The sequence below is a fragment of the Brassica napus genome, chromosome A5, assembly GCF_020379485.1.
Source record: "Brassica napus cultivar Da-Ae chromosome A5, Da-Ae, whole genome shotgun sequence".
Lineage (NCBI taxonomy): Eukaryota > Viridiplantae > Streptophyta > Magnoliopsida > Brassicales > Brassicaceae > Brassica > Brassica napus.
The window spans coordinates 22,649,724-22,663,825 of NC_063438.1; the positions used below are offsets into that span (position 1 = coordinate 22,649,724).

The window sequence follows — 14,102 nt, forward strand, 5'->3', positions numbered from 1 at the left end:
TGACTCCTTCTTGGTATGTTCTTTGAATCATTGCCGCTTCAGGCCTTCAGACCTTGACATTTTGTCTTTCAAGGTTCCGTGTTGAGAAACTTTTGTTGTCTTCAACAATGAGATTACAAACTAATTAAGGAAAATGCATATGACCTTTCTCTACCAGAGGTAACTATCCACGCAACAACGACATCAGTGTAATGTTTCATAATTACATCGAGTACTCAATATCTCCACCTAACAACAAACATATACTGATATACAGATTCCTAGATGTGCCAAAATCTGACCCGAAGCAAACAAAAAAAACACGACAGGTTTATACCAGTTAAACCTATCATCATAGTCCCGATTCTCCCTCTTCCTTCCGTTCAACCATTCCTCTTCTCGCTGTACATCTGTTATGACTATGGAGGTTCTTTTTTTTTTTGTTATGACTGAAGGTTCTAATGCTGTTAATCACCACCATCATCCACATGAGCAGTTAATGCAAACAATTTATAATTTTCTCAAAAGCTACAAATCGTCAACAAAATCAGAGTAAAAGAGAAATGACATTTTGATAGTACTAAGAGAAAAATACAAAAGAATAGACTTTAAGGGTATCTCCAACCCAATTTCAGTTTTTACTTTAAAATGAACTAAAAGTGGATATGAAGTAAGAAATGTTTCAAGCCAACTCGAGTTGGAACGTTTTTATTCTATATCTACTTTTACTCCATTTTAGAAGAAAAATAGAGTTTTATAAGAGCATCTTCATTTTTACTCTATAATTTACTGTAAAATAGAGTAGGAAATAGAGTAGTGAAAAACAAAAAAGTAATTAATACATAAATGAAGAAATTTTTTATTTTTTGTTCATACTCTATTTCCTATTCTAGTTTTGCAATAAATTATAAGTGGGAATGGAGGTGTCCTGAGGTATCAGAGATTTGATGTTGAAAATCAGAGTAAAAGAAAAATGACATTTTGATCAAATAAAAAGAGAGACAGAAATGACATTCAATGAACTCTACGATTTGTGTTGAAAAGAAAAAAAAAATGAACTCCACGATTAAAACGAAAATTAGCAACCCAAAAGAAAGAGATGAGAGAGCGATTGTTCTTTATGAGCAATAACAAATCTAATAAATAATGAAGAAGTAGCAGAAGACCCATATGGTAAGAATATGTTTGACGTATATGGAAACCTATATGCTAATGATACTTTCACTCTTAGAGACAGTAAATAAAAACACATAGTATAATAGAGAATACAACAACGCAGCTTGCATATTTGGAGAAGGTGGACACTACAAGAATAAGTGGAGTGGAGCTTGGGGAAGGTTGTCACTACCCACTTATGCGCTCCTATGTCCCAAGTTCGGTTTAGATCCAGTAAGAGCCACTACCATGTCACTCTGTTTTTTCTTGTAATTTGAATCAAGATCAGTTAATAACGACATAGTTTTCAACTTGAAGAGTGGCAGAGGTTTTTGAGATGAGGTAGTGTTTCTCAGTTGAAATGATTTATATGATTTAAAGATCAAATTTGTGGTGGTTTTCAAAAAAAAAATTGTTCTTTGGGTTACTTTGGTTTGTCTCATATTTTTATTTGTAATGTGTTTCGATACCCTATGAGCTATTATCATATTTTAGAAAGTTTGCCAAAAATATAAATTAATATTAAATGTAATTGTCCATGTCATTTATGCATAATCTATATCATCTCCTATTTATTTAGTGAAAGTGAATGTACAGAAGCCATAAAAGTAAAATGCATGAAATCACTTTGCAATATTTAGGGGGTTTCTTTCATATGAACTTTATTGGATCTCTTCGAGTTCCGAAACCAAAGTAAAACTAGGTTAAGACATGCGCCTTGCACGGGATGAATATTATATATAAATTATTCTTAAGTATTATATATTTTTTACATATTATGAAATAATAAATATATATTGAATAATTAAAAATTTAGTAACTATTACGTATATAATTAAATTGGTACAAATACTTAAATAAATTTTATTAATCCTGACAAACAACGTTTTCTATTTTATAAGGTACAAAATTAAGTTTAAATGATATTAACATAGATATATAGTACATGTTTAATATTGACATCTGTTAAAAAATATTATATACTCATATTATTTTTGATCATTTGTATTTCTTTATAACAAAAAAAATTAAATCAATGATAACAATAAAAAAAATTGTGGGATGTTTAATAGTTTTAGTAATTTATAATTTTATAAACATTCAATGCAAAGCTTAAAATCTAAATATTAAGTTGTCAATAATTTTTCAAAATGTATATCAAAAAAATTCAAAGTAAATTCGGAATTAAGATACTTACGTATTTTATATGGCATATAATTTATTTAAAAAAAATAATACACATATATAATATTAATATACATATTAAATATTTATTCTTGTTGGAGAATATGTTCATGTTTCAATAAATAAGGTTATAAATGTCTTTTACCCTTCATTAAAAATGAGGGTAAAAGTGGTTAGTGTAAAGTTGAAAAGTGGTAGTAGGAAAGTGATATTAGTGGCAATTCCCCATGGAACTTTCTACTTATGTAATTTCGTAATCATTTATATCTTGTTATAACATAAATTTTAAACCATGGATCACAAAAATTTTAATGTGAGATTTTTAACAACTTTAGTCATTTATATTCATTTTTAAAAATTCAAAAATATAACATATACGAAAAATCTAAATTTTTTATTATATAGTTAATGTGGTTGTTTAATTTATTTTAATAAGTTAAAATTTTTAAAAATGATAGAAAATAGACTATTATTCAAAATCATTAATTGTCAAATATACTTTAGCCACATTAGGTAATTCCGTGATTTTAATTTGAGGAAACAATGAAGAACATTTATGATTAATTTATGGTTAGTTTAATAAAAAACTTATTATATATTTATATGGACGAACATATTTTTCTAAGGATTTTAAATTTATTGTGGTGATGACATGTGGTTACAAAAATATGTTGTAATGTTTCTCTTTTAATATATAGGGGATACCTACTCTTATAATTGTACTACAAAAAAAACCCCTACTCTAATAAACATCTGACTACAGTGATAATTTCAGATGACCAAATGTGATTCATCGAGTTTGGGTGGCCAATAAAAGAAACATAATCGGGTCAATATTTCATTTACTTCACCAAGATTGTACCTGCCAAAAAGGTGTTACTTTATATCAAATTGATTTGTAACTTTAATCAAAATAACAACAAAAATACATTTTAAATGGTAATATACTGATACAGTCATGTTAAAAAAAACACACAAAGATATCCTTCAGCTAATAAAAATTTAAAGAAATTTAGTGTTTACCACTTTCATTGTACTATTATTCATTTTTACCACCACTAAAGTGACATTTTCAAAAATATTTTCTTCATTAAGTAACAAAATAGTCTTATACATTTGTTCTCTATATATATAATAAATAATTTTTAAATAAATAAAAAAATAATAATGAAAATAATATTTTATGTTTTCGAATTATACTTTTTCAAATTCGAATATTTTGTAAAATGTTTTTTGAATTTGTTTTTGAATTTTTTTCGAACCATTTTTTCCAAAATTTCTTTTTGAAAATCAAAATTATGTTTGAAACTGTTTTAAAAAAAAAAATTTAAAAAATATTTATATATATATATATATATATATATATTTATTTATTTATTTATTTATTAGAATCCTAACTTTTATATTCCAAAAACTTTACTACATTTCTCAACTCTAAACTTTAAGTCTAAATTAGTTAATCCTAAAGGTATAGATGTATTTTACCCTTCATTAAAACTGAGAATAAAAATGGTTAGTGTAAACAAGAAAAGTGGTATTATGAACGTGGTATTGTGGCAATTTCCCTAGAACTTTAAGGTGAATTAATTAGTAAACAATATATTTATTAAGATACGTTTTTACTAATTCCGTTATGAATTTGGAATATTTTTTTAATAGATGTACTAAATATAAAGTGTGTTACATATATAGTCAAGTCAATGAATTTAGCTTCATGTGATTATTTTCTTACTAATCTGCACATTCCTAAATAGAGAGAGATTATCTCTTATATATAATCTGTTTACTGATAAACAACCACCCCCAAGATCTAAATAAATCACATACCTCTTTTTACCACATTCAAGGCAATGGCTTTCTCTTGCGTCACAAGAGACCTAATTTCAGTTCTTTCCCTTCTTCTTCTATCATTTACCCCTTCGTCGTCATCTTTTTCTCCGAGGGACAAAGTCACAATAGGAGTGCTTGCCCAACTCTGCGCAAAACCGCCAATCTACGACCATTTCTGCGCCGGTTGGCTAGCCCCTGATCCAGAAACTTTCAACCTCGACATAAGTGGTCTTGTCGACTTGGTCCTCCAAAAGACGCAGTTGTTTGCCTATAAAAATCTTGCCATGATGAAAGGCTTAATGAGAACCACAAATGATCCGAGGCTCAAGGCCCCATATACGACTTGTGTGACAGGTTATGAGTCAGCCATTAAAGCCATCGAGGGAGCTCAAACGTTTGCGACCTCTAAATCGTACAAGCTAGCATCTCAAGCTGCTTCTAAATCCTTTGATAGTATATCTTCTTGTGAACCTAATCTTAAAGGACAGCAAAATGTGCCTGCTTATGTTCCTCAACGCAATTTGATGTACGGAAGAATGTGTACCGTTGATTCAGTTTTTTCGAGCGTTTTAAGTTCTTGATTCTTTTGTATCTTTCATTCACCTACAAGGTGGCAATAAAAAATAGACCTATCAAAACTCCATTTACTATCTGGTGTAATAACATATGTTTTTCTTTTGATAAGTTTCTTGGATTTCCAACTTAAAACTAATTGGCAATTATTAGATTGACCTTAACTTTCTATATATTATTTAATGTTATGCTCGGAACTTTAAAACATTTATACACGGTCGAGCGAGTCAATTACGACATTAATACCCGGTCAGGTATGATTATACTAATTAAGGATTTAGGGTATTTAGGATATGGGCTATGATAACCATTAGTCTCACGGAATCCATCATACCCCTCCGAGATAATGCTCTTTTCTAGCTATCTCGAAGAAATTGAGCCTTTCATTGGGCCATCAATTCGTGGGATGATCGGGCCACTTTCCGGGTCGGATTAATGGATCAGGATATTGGGTCCGTTCTGATATCATGATAAATTTTATGGGCTTCCAACTTAAGATAAATTGACAATTAGTAGATTGACCTTAACCATTTATATATTATTTAATGTATTTTAAAATTCCCATGTGGAATACTTATCCCTAATATCTTTGTTTCTTATATTTACTTTTTCATTTTTTTTTCATGTAAAGTTTTGTTACGCTATGTTGATTATATATGTTGTGATGTAGAAATTATAGGTAAAGATAAAAGATATCTAATCTATTTTATTAAAATAGAAGTCGTAATTTCTTTTCAAGTTTCATATTTAAAATTTGGATTTTCCCTAAAAAATTATGTGATAGGTATTTCTAAATAACATTTTGGCATCATAGCTAAATCACCTCATATATTATCGACTACAATAACTATTTTGCTTATATATTGGTTCGGTTTACTAAAATATTTTGTCATAAAAAAAGAATCACATTATAGATGTGCGAGTATAGTAACATTCTCCTCTATGGCAACTGAAAAAAAAAAAAAAACTCCTCAACCAATCCATGGTTAAACTGTGATCAAACAACATCACGCTTAGTTAGGATTATAACTTTGTATATATATCTTTTACAGTGTATTTTATTAAATAAAATTTCTTACTTATATGATTTTGTAATCATTTGTATCTTATCATAACAAAAAAACTTATACCATGGATCAAAAAAATTTGAAAGTAAAACTTTTAACAATTTTAGTAATTTATAGTCGTTCAAAAAAAAAATAACATACGTAGAAAAATCTAAAATTTTATTATATGGTTATGTAGTTATTTTATTAATTTAAAATTAAATAATATGATAGATGATACACTAATTTTTACCAAATTTTTATTATTCAAAATCATTAATTTTTATTTATAATATAATCATAGGTAATTCCGTAATTTTTATTTAAGGAAAGAATGAAAAAAAAATAATAAATTTATGATTAGTTTAATATAAAACTTATTATATATTTAGATGAACCAACTTGTTTCCTAAGGATTCTAAGACTGGTGATGACACATGTCGTCTATCTCAAATATTGTAATGATTCTATTAAATCTTTTAATATATGGGGATATATATTGTAAAACAAACACCAAATCTAGTTGTAAATGTTAAGAAGTAAGTTTCATTGATCACGAATCAACCATGACATATATAGAGGATTATATCAAGTTAGATAAAGACTTTGATTGTATAATTTTGTCTAGTTGTGTGGATTTGGTGTTGTTTGCAAATCTGATGACATGGTTCAATTATTCTCCAAACCAAAATGTTACGTTTCCTTTCCTATGTATTATTATGCACTCAAAAGATATTTACCATCATCCTTGATTGAATATATATTACAAAAGAAAAAAAAGTTCCTGTTTTTTTTTCCACATCCAAGAAACATGCTTTTGATTCTTCCTCATCTCTGTTTCTACCAAGCACCCCCTTTGTCTTTCATCTGTTTCTCCGTGCGACAAAGTCGCAAAAGATACTCAGCTCAGGTCAAAACCTGCTTCTGCGCTTATGGCGTACATCAATTTGGTCTCAAGTTGCTCTTTGCTGCATCATTGACAAAAGAGATGTTAAGTTTGCTTTCTCCAGTTATATAGGATCGAGTGCAAGACAAGTTAATCGAGAGAAATGATGAAGTTTTCTCGTAATGAGTAAAAACCAACACTGATGCTGTATATTATGGGAAGGACAAACCTTTGATAGGGAGGAAGCTTGAGAAGGTTCATACAAGTGGCTGATGTAGGTAGTCTATCAACTGCTTCATTACTCGCGCTACCCGCAGCCCTGAAACACAGTCCCAAAACGACGATGATGTTTAATGATTTGTGTAACTTCAAACCAAAATGATTATGAATCCTGTGTAAGGTTACCTCTGTATACAGAATGCAGGTTCCAAGTATTTGAAACCAAGCAGTGGTCCTCTCGAACAGCCTGTCACAAATCTGTAAATAAAGACGATAGATGTTAGTTCCTTCTCAGTTCCGTTGAAGAAACACACAAAAGACTCGTGTGATAACTTGGGTGAAATTGACTTACTTTAAGAACTTCTTCTGGTTTTCGGTTGAGAAGCTTTTCAGAACTTCCCAGAACATATCAATCACATAATGTCCCTGTCAAGAAACACAGCGATGTGTTCATATAACAATTGTTTCAATTACTTAATGAATGGCATTTCTGCTGACAGCAAAGAAGAACTCACAGCGTTGTAGCCTCCTGTATAGTTAGTGTTCTGACGCAAGTCGTCAATATCCAAACTATCAGCTGAACCAGATATAAGAACCTACAACCAAACCCCACAAAAGGTAGGTAAACAACTAGCAAAGCAGTAATAGACACAAAATTTTAACCATCCAGAGCATGTTTATCCATTGGCACCTGAAGCTCATGTTCATTGAACATGTCGATACATTCTTTTGGAATGAGTTGCTGAAACCCTCTCAAGAAATGAGAACTCTGTTGGCGTATCTGCAACACAAAAAAAATGGGATGATATCTGAAGTTATGGGTGACCTCAAGCATATGCTAAAATAAAGGAGAGAGAAAGTGCCGGCACCTGAAAATTCAACCGATGATTTGAAACCAGATGAATGAAAGTTATAACATTCTCATTTGTAACCCGCATGTCTTTACCCCCTGGAAGTAACTCTTCCTCTGTCCTCTCTCCATATTCGTTGTTGAGAATAACAAAGTAAAGCTCCAACTCTGCGATATTACCCTTATAACGCTGCAAGTAGTGGATAGAGAAAAAGCCAATAAGAACATCCAAAAACCATCCCAGGAACACAAACAGATATTTCTCGGTTCTCCACATAATAAGAGGAAAACAGATGGTGCCAATACTAACCTTCAGAAATATAAGATGCTTATACAACTCAGGATCCAGAGAAGGCAAATCGTTCAAATAGTTGTACCTAGACAACGATAAATAGAAGTTTTACGACGTCTACAGAAGGTCTATGCGGGATTAACAAATGAAATGACAGGAAATTAACAGTACTTGTGTTTTAATTTGCTGAGGAAAAAAGTTGCAAATGGTATATCAACTAGAATCCCTTCAAACATAGCCTGAAACAACAAAACGGGGAAAACATTTCATGAGTCGATTCTTTAAAGATGGAAAATCAACTTCAATAAAGAAAACGGCCAAATTAATAAAATTTATATGTAAACATACTTTTGCGAGAAGAGTGCCGAGAAAATGAAAGAACTGGAGATGCTGGTCATGTACCATTCCTGATCCAGGATTAGGATAAAGCATGTGATCAACGGTCTCCTGAAAGAAAGCATGTACAAGATTTAAAAACGGTAGGCTACATGGTAAATTATGAAACCCACAAAACATGAGTAAAAACTAGACATGCGGACCTTAAACAACCCATATTGCACATCAAAGGCTGCTCGGGTAATTTTCTCCATGAAGTCTTTAAAAATGCCACCACCATCAATACCAGCTTCCTCAACTCCAAGTTCATTGACAAATGTCACGCGGATCTACATCCAGAAGTTATTTGCATTACAAAATATTACAACAGAAAACAAAATTCAGAAACACAGGAAAGAATAAACGCATCTGTTGCAACTGCGAACAAACAACTGCAAGAGGACAAATACCAGGCAAGAGATAAAACATACCGATCCCCGGAGATCATCTTCTGACAATGCACTCATTTGATTGTAAGCATCTTCCAAGATGTGATCTCTTCGTATTCTGAACCGATTTCGAGCAAAAATGGCTTGAGATCCATGATCATGACTCTCCCTGGCCGTTGCTAATTGTGTCTACAAATATGTCCAGCAAATAAATACAGCCGCAGCAAAGTGATCAGTGAATAAGTACATACAATCTTTTCTCCCATTTACCCAGATTAGTCATGCAAGTATATGTATACACATCCTAACAACCACTCACTGTGAAAATCTTGACTCTGCTTGTAAACGGAATCAGGAAAGGAGCGTGCATCAGTATGTAGTTGGCTCTTGTACCTTCCGCTATTGCCTGGAGAAAGGAAAACAATATCAGCAAAGGTAGGAGAGAAATTAATCGAGTCATTCAAAATGATATAGAAACAAGCACTAAACGAAACTGAAGTGTTGAGTCACCTGAGAGATAAAATATTCATTGACTGTATCAGCTTGGAAATCGCTCGAGGAAGTGAATTGTTGCCGGTTGTTCCAATCTTGTAACTGCGGAAAAATTATAACAAAAGGAAAAATGAACAAAGACCTTTGCCAAGTTATACTGACTCGCAGTCAACATAGCCATAAAATGAACAATGACCTGTGAAAGTAATTCAGCAACTACAACCCCAGCCCTGTTCTGAATCAAGCCAACAGGGTTCTTCTTTGAGAGGTTGTTGGAGACAGATTTCCCCGTGCTAGGCTGCGTAAGTGGATTCACCCATAGTAACTGCCATAAAGCCTGAACAAAAGAGTCATCATACACAAGAACAATTAGAAAATTAAAAGCATGGCACATTAGATGCTATTTTTGGTGAAGAAATTTAACAACCACTACCAACGCAGCCATATGATTACACAAAGCCAATCTAGCTAATCACGTCTTAAAATTTTGTGTAGCGTATTTGAACTTTATGCACGTGTCTTCACGATACCTCCTAAAACTCATCACATCAAAGTTACAAGACAACAATAAGACCTGTCATAACACTTACTTGCTTGAGAATGATGATAAGCAATCTGATATCTTGTAGCGACAGTGGCTTCTCTCGCTCGTAAAACTCCTCATTGTCGACTATCATAAGCATATGCCTGATCAGCAACAACAATGTTAAGTCAGATTAAAATATTAAATTACCCTCACAATGCCAACTTACTTATAGTGATACGACAGAAGAATCAAGTAATACTACAGAAAAGAATGATATTAAATTAAGCAAACCTTACTTATAAACAGGACAAAAAACAACCAGAGGTAATAGCCAACCCGGAGCATCTCCTGGAAGGTAAGCTAGGAGATTAGGCATGGATGACCACTTCTGGTTCTCATGGCATCGTTTCATATAATTCCACAACACAACTACAAGCTCGGTTCTATAAGCTAAAACTGTCATGATTCTCTCAAGAGGGAGGGTGTTGAATGCTGCATACAGAAAAGAACTGGCTGTGCCAATAGCTCGTGCTTCTTTTTCTTCATCATATGGCTGCGTACCAAGCGAAACTTGATGGAACAAAACATTTGTCTGCACAGTTGACAATAAAATAACTTAGATTAAAATTAATAAATCACTCGACCCAGAGGAGGGATAGCACTGAATGTGGTTTCATATGACAGGGAATGGGTACATACTAACTGCAGAAGAAAACGTGAGTCTATAGCATTGGTGGTTATCTGCTGCTCCAGAGTCTTATTCAAGACGAATTCTGGTATATCGTCAATCAACATATCATCCTCCTCAGAAGAGCCTGAACCACGATAAAAGTGCATGACTATTTCAGAATACGATCAAATTAATGAAGAACTCCGCGAGCAGAATGGACAGAAAAATTTAGAATAATGAAACAAAACAAATGCCATACTCTGTTTGCTTTCTCTTTCTGATGACTTCACAGGAGGAAGTCTCTCTAACAAGAAAGTTGCAACTGATGCAATGTCAACTGCCTGGTCAAAATAAAGAACGAAGACAAGAAAACCTTAGAGTGAAACAGAACCGGGAGGACAATGTTTTGTGATTGAAATAATCTCATCGAGAACCCACCATATCCAATGAACAGTCAGGCTGTGACAACACCACATTTGCAGTTTCCAACGTATTACCAAGAAGACAAGCATAACCTGGAAACTCTGCGCTTGTATCTGTTGGGAGGACATGGGTATCTTTTTGAATACAGAAAGCCATCTGGTGAATGTAGTGTTGACTTAGATTCGGGTTGGCAAAGACCTGGACCATGAAACCATTGAGTTTACAAAAGTTTAAATGGATGCTGACAATTAAAAAAACTATGTAGCTCAGGGTTAAACATAAACTTGCTAGAGAGAAAAAAACTATCCTTCTAGCCTAGATGATACTGCATATATTGTGTTTAGCGTCTATCCGTGACTAAAAGACATGAGTTCAGGAACCAACCACTTTCAGGTTTGGGAAGAGCTGCCATATCAAGGGTATTGTAAGGATCATAGATGAGAAACTCCAACGTGGATCAACAACAGGGCAGCAACATGGCTCACGGCCAACATGAGTTACTACCAGGATTAATACTCTTTCTAGTGAAAGAATGCTACCGATCATAGTCTGGCCTCTAGGGCTTTCCTGCATCACACCACAAATGCTTCAAAAGGAGAGGTTCCCAAGTATGAAACATCAATTTAAAAATGTGCAGTACATTAAAAGAAATGGATGGTGGTGGATAATATTGGGGGAACTACTGGAAAATACCTTAGCTGTAATGACGATATCTCTGACTAGTTGGAATATGTGTCTTTTCTGTAGATAACTCACAGTTTTGCAAACCCAAGGCAGCTTAGGATCTAGCACCAATGACATCGCCTCCATCAAGATAGCTGTTGAGGTGCTAGCTTCTTCAGTAGTAACTAACAGCTGATCCCTTAAACGGTCCCTGCTAATTCAAATCAGGAGGCAAAACTGAACAGATTAATAACAGAACTGAAATAAAGCCAATGTAATGACAGTTGATCACAGTTTGATACAAAAAGGTATAGACTTTAAATGAGAGATGACAACAAAAAAAGTAATAATAGTAACCTATTATGATGTATAGCATCGATGCAGGTAAAAGCAAGTTTCTTTACTCTAAAATCCACCAAGTTATGCTCAGCGGAATAGTCCAAGCCAGAGAAAAGGCTGAGAATGTCACCTGTCATATGATGAAAGTTCAAATATCATTAAGCAAGATCCCAATCATTATTGGGAAGAAACTAGAAAAAAGATTGTTCTTGAAGCAAAAAAATGATAATAATATAGTGTATATGTGTGAGGATGTGAGAGTTTAATTTGTGGTGAAAGGAGACATTCCTCACACAAGGTTCTAGTTATATTGCTTGCTCAGAAGACAAACATATTAAACAAGAGTACACAAGCCTTCAATAACTGATAAAGCAAACGAAGACTCAGAACATGCGTCCCCATACATAAGAGTTAAACCACACTAATCAAACCCATGAATGGATTGGCCAAAAGTATCAACAAAACGAACATGCATAGATATTGGAAATACCATTGCTGTGAGTAAAAATTTTCAGTAGGCGACACGTCTCCACAAGTATCACAAAATCTCCCGAGTTTTGTGCCTTGAAGAAAAACAGTAACTGACGGAGGAAACTTGAACCTGGCTCAAAGCAATTCCTGAATGCAGAAATTAAATAGCAAAAGGGTCAAAAAGACAAATAAGTAACCAAAGAACAATCAGAAGAAAGGGAAAAAAAATGTAGCAATAGTATTAGACAAAAAGAAAAATACCTGTCAACATTCTGGCAATTATTCCCATAGGTTTCACAGAACTCACGCCTCACCTTGGAGCGCTCAATGGCCACTGATCTTCTACCTCTAAAGAATTTCTGTAGCCAAAAAATTGTCACCAGTCAGCACCTTGTCCATTCCATCAAGAGGATCATAAACGGTTGAAAAGCCTTTTATCTTCAGCCAAACAAAATGCAACAACAAACCACCATAAAGTGTTGCAAACACCCCCCAGCTAGCATTTTGTAACAGTAATATTTAAATCCTAAACCCCACCACCCAAACGAGACCTACAGGAACATTACCGCATGAACACGAAAAGGATCAAAAGCTCAAGAAAAATCAAATCCATTGAGGAAAAACTGAGATTCTGAAACCTCCTCAAAGCTATCAAAAGGAGACATCTTTTAGCTCAACATTCCATCAAAGGCTACATTGCTACGAAAACAAAAAATATCATCTTTAGGTTAAATAATGTATACCTGAATTTTGAGGGCAGCGGCATTCTGCTGCTTCTGAAGCAGACGGCGATTCCGCTCCATCCTCGTCTGCTCCAGAAGCTTGGGAGCATCTCTCTCCTTAGTGCTCCGGCCACCTAAATCAACTCGCTTCCGAGTCGACGGATCGCCGGAGAAAAACATGATTTTTTTTAAGCTAACCCTAGAATTGAAAACACAAGATTCACACCTCCAATAACCTAAAATCTCAGCTACTCTTTCGTATCCGCTTCGATAGAGCTTGGAGTTTAAAAGAGATGGATTGTTATTCCAGATGGATCACGAAAATGGATGATTGCGTGGAAAGAGAAATCTTTAGTTTGCAGAGAGATTTGCTGAACCGAGAAAAAATAAAATGGAGAGGAAGAAGACGAGAAACTTCGTGGCTTATACGACGACGTTTCGGATCTTTTTTGTTTTGGTAGGTAGAAAATTTGGGTTGGGTCTTGTCGTGTTTCACGGGGTGAGCAATAAATATACAAAAAAGTTTATACGAAACAAACTGGGCCTAGTAACATTTGGGCCGTTGAGACTTTCGATGAAACGGGCCGGGGCGGGGCGAGAGGGATGTACAAATAAATGTCCCAGATAATGATTTCAGTTTTTTTTTTGTCAACATTGTTTCATTAGAAACTGGCCCAATGGGCAATACAATCTGGTATTGGGTTATTATAAGAAGATAGGCCCAGATAAAATTACAAGAAGCCCTAGTTCTTAGGCGGTGATTGCTACGAGAATCTCCACGCGTCTGAAGAAGAAGTTTCTTGAATCTACACGTGTCTCTTTCACGAAGAAAGCGGCAATTTTGGCCTCCATCTAGTTTCTCCGCCGCAACGTCTTCCTCTTCTCCGCCTCCGATCTTCTTTAGTCACCTCCATTATTGTAACTTAAGCCAACCACCAAACCCGATACCAAATTCACATGCTTTTCACTTTAACCGTAAATACTTGAGCAAAAGGGCCTCAGTCCACCGGAATTGAA

At 33.9% G+C, this 14,102-nt stretch overlaps 2 protein-coding genes across 3 annotated transcripts; one reads left to right on the forward strand and one right to left on the reverse strand.

The window, feature by feature from the left end:
* Positions 1-4,033: 4,033 nt before the first annotated feature.
* Positions 4,034-5,680, forward strand: LOC125609023 (pectinesterase inhibitor 1-like). Its single transcript, XM_048779720.1, has one exon. The coding sequence runs from the start codon at positions 4,170-4,172 to the stop codon at positions 4,728-4,730; it is 561 nt and encodes a 186-aa protein (XP_048635677.1). The 5' UTR covers positions 4,034-4,169; the 3' UTR covers positions 4,731-5,680.
* A 748-nt stretch (positions 5,681-6,428) lies between these two features.
* On the reverse strand, positions 6,429-13,519 carry LOC106452088 (E3 ubiquitin-protein ligase UPL6). Of its 2 annotated transcripts, none has more exons than XM_048779721.1 (26): positions 13,107-13,519; positions 12,625-12,722; positions 12,383-12,510; positions 11,911-12,022; positions 11,584-11,767; positions 11,275-11,457; positions 10,906-11,088; positions 10,727-10,808; positions 10,497-10,612; positions 10,094-10,389; positions 9,862-9,958; positions 9,468-9,608; positions 9,290-9,373; positions 9,099-9,185; positions 8,822-8,968; positions 8,555-8,680; positions 8,364-8,462; positions 8,187-8,254; positions 8,034-8,100; positions 7,743-7,913; positions 7,565-7,654; positions 7,389-7,469; positions 7,226-7,299; positions 7,060-7,131; positions 6,884-6,973; positions 6,429-6,736 (listed from the first exon to the last, which is right to left on the reverse strand). In XM_048779721.1, the coding sequence occupies exons 1-26, from the start codon at positions 13,263-13,265 to the stop codon at positions 6,670-6,672; spliced, it is 3,102 nt and encodes a 1,033-aa protein (XP_048635678.1). In that variant the 5' UTR covers positions 13,266-13,519; the 3' UTR covers positions 6,429-6,669. The 2 variants fall into 2 exon arrangements, with proteins under 2 accessions (XP_048635678.1, XP_013749563.2); XM_013894109.3 differs by having other exon boundaries at positions 11,584-11,764; positions 13,107-13,517.
* Between the last annotated feature and the right edge of the window lie 583 nt (positions 13,520-14,102).